General features: G+C 44.1%; 1 protein-coding gene across 6 annotated transcripts in view; it reads right to left on the reverse strand.

Moving 5' to 3' along the window:
* Nucleotides 1-7,235, reverse strand: part of NEK7 (NIMA related kinase 7) — an 87,797-nt gene that overhangs the window by 7,788 nt on the left and 72,774 nt on the right. For 5 of the 6 annotated variants that reach the window (XM_015587491.2, XM_025044740.1, XM_006904430.3 and 2 more), the window contains 2 exons: nucleotides 5,666-5,760; nucleotides 1,520-1,633 (listed from right to left, as the gene is read on the reverse strand). In XM_015587491.2, the coding sequence (XP_015442977.1) occupies nucleotides 1,520-1,633; nucleotides 5,666-5,760 (209 nt within the window). The remainder of the gene's footprint in view (nucleotides 1-1,519; nucleotides 1,634-5,665; nucleotides 5,761-7,235) is intronic. The other variant, XM_025044722.1, reaches the window with a different exon arrangement.

Genomic DNA, 7,235 nt, shown 5'->3' on the forward strand with positions numbered 1-7,235 from the left:
TGCTGAGGCTTCTCTGCTGCTCTCGGAGTCTCCTAATCAGCTACCATGTGAAATGCAAATTCAGACAGTCTGAAAATTAGTCAAGAAGAATAGGGGATGAGGATGCAGATATGTGAAATATTCATGCACTCGCGGAAGGGAGAAGACAGCGTGAACGACACAACAAAGGGCGGACGCTGACAGTCCCGCCATCATCCCCGCACTGCGCACGCCCTGCTGCCGCTCGGCCTGCCGCTCTGAAGTCGCTGTTCCGAAATGCCGTATTCCTATTCCATACCCAAAATAGTAATTAAAAATGGCTAACATAACAGCGTTAACGTCAAATAGAGGTAATGCTTCTGAATTATCGTCGCTGCCTGGGAAGAGTTTATCCTGGTTACCTGAAGGCAAACGCTAGGAAACCCAACGCCAGACAGCACTGGTTATCACTGAGTATCAGAACCGTGAGGGGAAAAGGCACCTATGACATTCTAGGACCCCGAACGCTTTGCATAGGGTAAGAATCCTTTAGACGTATTTATTTTTCAAGTCACGCTGACTCGATTTTCCTTATATGAAACCAAACCGAACGCTATTCATTGAGAGAGGGAGGGAGACAGAGACAGAGAGCAAGAGAGAGACGGAGGGAGAGAGAGAGAGACAGAGAGAGAGAGGGAGAGAGAGAGAGAGAGAGAGACAGAGAGAGACAGAGAGAGACAGAGAGAGACAGAGAGAGAGGGAGGGAGGGGGAGAGAGAGAGAGAGAGAGACAGACAGACAGACAGACAGACCACCGAGCAAGTGAGCGCTGTAATCGTTTTATATTTTCCCTCCGTCCCTTTCCGTTTTCCTTGGGAGGAAGGAAACCTCTGTGGCTCGTGGGGTGAGCTGTGCAAACCCCAGGCAGCGCTTCCTCTGGGCGCCTCTCCCAGAGCTTTCCAGACAGTTCCGTGAACACACTTGGCCCCCAGAGCCCCCGCTGTTCTGCACGTCGCCTCAAATACGGGTGAACTCATGATGCATTAGGCTGTTCTGTCCCGTGAAAATCGGGGTGCCGGGTGAGCCGACGGGGTGGCCAAGCGGGCGGGGATTCGGACTCAGACCCTGAAATGGTAACGTCTTCGAGAAGTTTCGGGGCCATCCCCAAACACCCGCACTGTCCCGGGGGAACGGACAAGTCCCGCTCAGACCTGCGGCTAAGACGCGCTCGTTCCGACCTCTGGAAAAAGGAGCGAAGTCCCGCCAAAAAAGTTCTCATTTTCTGTCGTCGCGAGCCCCGAGGTCGGCCGGACACGCCGCTCGACTAGAGCCCTTTGCCGCCAAGTCGGCGGCCGCTCTCGTCACCGCAGCAGTGGCCCGATGCAGGCCACGTGCGGGCACCGTCCCCTCCGCGTCACGACGGCGGCGTCGGCTCTCATGGCGGGGAGGGGAACGGCGCGAAGGGCCGCTCCCGCCACCTACACCCGTCGGCCGCGTTTCGGGATAAGGGACATGCAAATGTTAGCCAAAGGGACACGGCCGACGGCCGCACAGCCACTGACCTCCTCCGAGTAGTGGTCCGACGGGAGCGGCGGGTAGTCGCACTGCTCTATCTTCTTACACAGCGAGTACAGGTTCATTTTGTCGCCGTAGAAAGGACTCTGCAGGGCAGCCATCTGCAAAACGCTCCCAATGAAACTGATATAGTTACACGTGACTTCGAGGGGCCTCATCTGACACGGGGGACATAGCCACAAACGCTTCAAAGGCCTCTGGCCTTTTGACGGTTACCCATATCCCTTTCTGCGAATTGTTTAGCAAGTTCTACACACGTTACGTCAATGTTTGGTTATGTGTTCAAGATTTAAAATTCCCTGAAAGGGAGACATGCTTATAGCATATGTTTCTTTATATACGTGTGCCCCATAAAACGATATTAAGAAAAAGAATGTAAGGTAACTTAAAACTCTGCAAATATAATGCCACGCCATCATCCCATGACTAAACAGACAGCAACGGTATACATCCAACATGTCGTGGCCAAAACTAAAGTTAAAACTGACTTAAAATCTAGCAATGCTGTAGGGAGCAAATGCACAGTATTTTCTCTCGCATAATCCTTTCTGTAGGGGAAAAAAAAAAGTCTTCTCAATCTGACACTTATAACTGACCCTCAAGTAGTTTCTGGCAAATGAGAACTTTTTTTTTTTCTTTTGATAACGTCCCAAAAAATACTAACTACGTTCAAAAGCTCTACCGGTCATAGACGCTACTTCAAGACATCCAAATGAGATTTTTATGCAGAAAAAAAAGAAAAAAATGACTCGCAGAATGAGCAACTCTAAAAAAGACGTTATCGAATTTAAATTTCTTTTCAGACGAGGCTCTAACGTGACATTTAAAGTGCCAGCAAGCACTGTGGCGAGCAGGCTTACAAACTAAAAATTCGATTGAAAATGTTCGAATCCTGTTCAGAACCTTCTAAATCTCTGAACCGCAGCGGCAAGAACACAGCGCGGCCCGCGAGGCCGCCCCAGTCAGTCACCCTTTTCTACATGTGCTAATGAGTTTGATTTTGGAAGGACAATGTGTACATCCTCAGACAGGCGGAGTGTGTGTGAAACACGCCGGCCCGTGCTGTGCTACTCAGCGAGCGTCAGTGGGGACAGGACAAGCTGAAAATGGCCCTCATCTGTCTTCTGCGGCTCCAGACAGGGCTTAACTCCTTCGGAGCCTTCGCGAGGCGGGGACCTCGGGAAACGAAGGCGCGAGCGGCCGGGTGCGCGTTTCCCCTGCCACGTTTCGTGTTTTTAAAACCACCGTGGGAAAAGTTCTTCCACACGGAGGGAAAAGGGCAAAAACAGCCAAACGAACAAACAAACAAACAAACAAACCCACAATTTGAATGTCCCTAACCAGAGAAGACATTCATCTCATCTGGGGAGAAATTTCTAAAGAGGCACCACAATTATAATCACGTTTTTTTTGTTGTTGTTGTTCAAAACGCAAGGGCACGTCCCGATGAAACAGGACATTAAAATGCCACCTTAACGGGCATGTGTACGTGTGGACTGGTCTCCGCGGTGGCGGGAACCCCGGGCAGGGGGCCACAAATGCCCGGTCACAGGCGAGGAGTACGGTACAGGACTTCTGTCTCGATACTGCAGAGTGTTAAAAAAAAAATCTCAATGTCCCCTAAGGAGTTAAACAGGAATAGTATATTTTCATGCATCTCCTGCTTTGACAGATGAAAAATGTCAACTGTCCTGTTTTTATTTTCCAGCTTCTGCACTATTCATCTGGTTCATTAGTGCCTCTCGAGGGGCCCCTGACAGCTGCACGCCCGCTCCTCCCGGCAGCTGAATTTTTCAGGCTAATTTGACCCTGCACACCGAGGCGGGCGCTGGGATGATTGACTTGCTCCCTGACCTCGGGGGTCCGACTCTCCTGATTAGTATTCTGGGGGTGTCGGAGGGACGAGAGCCCACTGTCTGTCTTCGGGGCTGGTGGCAGCTCTCTCTTTTTTTTGAACTGTAAGCCACCAACCTACAACCCTGGAAGGATGCAATTGCTGAGCTGAACAATAAAAGAAATGTGTAAAACCTACTTTTCCATGTAAAGGTCCGTGTAGCAAATGCACAGCGTCTTGATTTTAATTAGTAAAGTCTACTTTGTTGCATATCAATTAAAACTGTGCTGCAGTGTGCGTGTGTGTGTGCGTGTGTGTGTGTGTGTGCGCGCGTGAGGTTTCGGGACTATTTGAAAGTCTAATTATCTGAGTTTCAAATACATTTTCAAAAAGGCTTCCTACTCTGTCATTATAAATTCTCAATGGGGCACACTCTAAAATATCTGTATAATCTTACGGCCGATTTTTAAAACATAAATTACTCTGGGTGTTTCTGGTAACGGTTATATTAAAACGTAACTGGAAGGACAGACAATGTAAAAGCAAATGACATCTTTGGAACGATTCTAGTTCTCCCAAATGACTTCATGCAGGAATTGAGAAAATGCACTGAAATAAAAACTAATGTCAACATGATAAATACCGGAATTCAGAATCATCCACACACATAAAGAACGTCCAAAGAAGTCATTTTCACTTTGGCGATCATTTTCGGTGCACATAAAAAGGGATACTGCCTCTCAAAGGCAAATTCAGAAAGTGAAGAATTGTTTCAGTTTTGACACGAGGGTCTGCTGGCCTTAAAAGGATTATGCAAACTTCCCCAAAACACTTGTTTCATCGCTAAATTTCACCTCATTAGTGGGAACCTTCCTTTCAGCTGTTTAAAAGGAAAATCTTGCTTCGACCATACTGGAGTATGGCCTGAAGGAATCCAATCTATCTAAACAGGTATAAAATATTTTAAAATGTGCAAAGTGACGTTTAAACACTACAGTAACATAATATATTCAAATCAGTTCTTTTTAACATTGTACCAAACTACTAACAAATATAGTGAGCATAAATCTCTCTTTACCTCATGTGCGTACATAAAAAATATTTTGTTAGATCACTAATTCATAATTTTTCATAATAAAAATTATCTTAGGGATGTAATTTAAGAATATTTAAGATTTTTTTTTTTAAGTAGTAAGTAGTCACTTTAGTAAGGAGAACAAAATAAATAATCTCTTAAATTTTGGAAATTTGAATCTGCATGCAGAAAAATTACAACTAAAGATCGTGACACACACTGAAAAAAACTTCTTTTGCTCCACTTTCAAGCAGTGGTGGGACAATTAAAACAGATGACCTCATTACATATTTGTCCAAGTTAAGAGGCCAAGAGACAAAAAATACAGAGTAAGAAATACAAGGGTGGCTATCTACCCACTTAGCATTCCTTTGTGTGCATTAAAATAGGAAGATGATTCCACGTATTATTTTCCTTCTTTTTATTTTATTAAAAGAGTTACTCAGATGTGGACTAATTTTAAATTCACAGCTTTGACTCAATGCCTACATTCCTAGGAAGATTACCATTCAATTAGAAAATGACAGAAGACACTCGCTTGAGATATACTCTTTGACGCCATGAGTTTATAACCGGGATAGAAATGGGCTGATAATGTGCTTTCCTCTCTCCATCCAAATGATCGCTTTGAGACGTTCACCAGCGCATCTACCTACGTGAGATCCCCCCTTCCTTTGATAAATTATCAGCAGAACAGGAGAGAGAGTATTTGTCTGAGCTTGGCCAATACGAACTGTTAGTATGGAAATGAAATTAAGTGATAACCTAATGATCTTTCTGTGTACCATCCTTAAAGTTCAATTACTCTACGTAAAAGTGGAAAAAATGGTAATAAAGATATTTACTATGCTTTCATGTTTTAAATCCATTCTGTTAATCCTCTCCTACAATGCAGAGATAAAGCGAGCGTTTTCACAGGTGTCCTAACGTATATTTTTATAAATAAGGTATGCTGAGAAACATCATGTAACATAAAAACATTTAAAAATAAAACTGTCATCAAAAGGAGACATTTAAGATATATGTCAGAAGTCAGTGTGTAGAATGTATAGGTACTAAATTCCATTATGAGAGCAGTTACTAATCCAATGAATTCGTCTTCATAATTAAAGCGCTAATTCTTAAACATCATCTAGGAAAAACTAAGCACATGCTATAGGGATGGAGAAATGCATGCCAGTAAATGAAACTACATCAGTTTATGGGCTTATTACCATCACCCACCTCGTACAGCAGACAGCCAAGAGACCAGATGTCAGATTTGAAGTTGTACCCATTTTCATGTATTCTCTCTGGAGACATGTAATAAGGCGTACCCACTGCAAAAAAAAAAAACAAAAAGTCAAACCAGAGGAGTATAAAAATGAAGATGCAGCTGTGGTGAGGAATGACATGCAAAATTCTGGATTGAAAACATCGCCAAAATGATTCATTGTGACCAGAGAATTGTTTGGAGAATGTTCAGAACGTCTGCACCCCCTCTTCCTCCCTGACCCGTCCGCAGCACAGCAACATCGCCCCTAGACTCCACGGGGGAGGTGGGCTAAGCTTCGATTTACCGCCTTTGATCAATCCGGGGAGGACCCGGAAGCACAATAATGTAATAATGTATTTAAATATGAATAGTAATATATAACGATTTAGTAGACTATGTATAAATAAGTCATAATCATTAACTCTTACAAGACCATCCCTTAGAACACAGTGGTGGCTCTTAAAACCACAAATTATATAATCGTTAACCTTCACTACCTCGCTCCTATTTTAGGACGAACGTAACAGACTTTTGTATAAAATAACACGGGTAAAAGGTCGCCAACATCTCTGAAAAAATGTCTGCGTTATTACTACCACTGATATCTTTTCAGAGACAGGATACTCTAGATCATTTTTGGTTTATGTCTGTCTGATGTGCTAATACTCTTCTCTTTCTTATGACCATTTTAGAAAATGCTAACATAATAAATGCCAATAGATATTTGTTAAACATTGAAAACTAAACAAAGGTACATATATACATTCTATTTTGAACAATAAAAACATTTGTGACTTTCAAAGTGAATATATTAAATTTCAAACGTAGACGGCTATTTCACCATCTAAGGCTTTTTTGCCAAATAGAAAATCAAAGTTCGAGAACGATATTTAGGAATTTGAGTTACTCGAAGCAAAGGCTACAAAAAATATCCTGCTGCTCATGGAGAAAAGAACATGCTCCTTTTTCTGTTAATTTTCAAGAACAGCCTGGGGATTTATTGTAAACTTTAATGAGGCGTAGCTCACGCTATTCGATGGGGGTGGGGGTGCTTAGGGAGGGGCGCCAAGAAGAGTCCCACCAACTACAGCAACGTCTTCAGAGGCAGGAGTCAGTTTTCCAAAAAATAGGTGTAACCAAACAGTCATGTGCAGAAACTCTGTGTGCTAAAGGTGAAAACATCCTGAGCCGCAGAGACACAAGAGTCCCGTGTGCGTGGGAACCCACGTCCCCTAGTGCTGGGCAGTCCCCGTCAGAAGGGACGGAAGCGAAGTGTTTAAAAAGGGGACAAGAAAAGCGAAAAGAGCATGAGAACGGGAGGGCAAAACAGGTTTAAAAAAATATAAACTCTTCGATATGAAATAAATGAGACAGACCTTAAGAAATAAATTACTGAACGGCCGCATTTCCTTTGGAGACAAACAAGTAACTCTGCCAGTTTCCGCCGGGGTCACGAGAGCCAAGACCCCCTTGGCGGCGGCGGGTCTGGAGCACGCGCGCTGTCGCCTGCGTTCGCAGGGGCGACGCCGACGACCGGAC

Source organism: Pteropus alecto, unplaced genomic scaffold (genome assembly GCF_000325575.1).
Source record: "Pteropus alecto unplaced genomic scaffold, ASM32557v1 scaffold90, whole genome shotgun sequence".
Classification (NCBI taxonomy): Eukaryota; Metazoa; Chordata; class Mammalia; order Chiroptera; family Pteropodidae; genus Pteropus; species Pteropus alecto.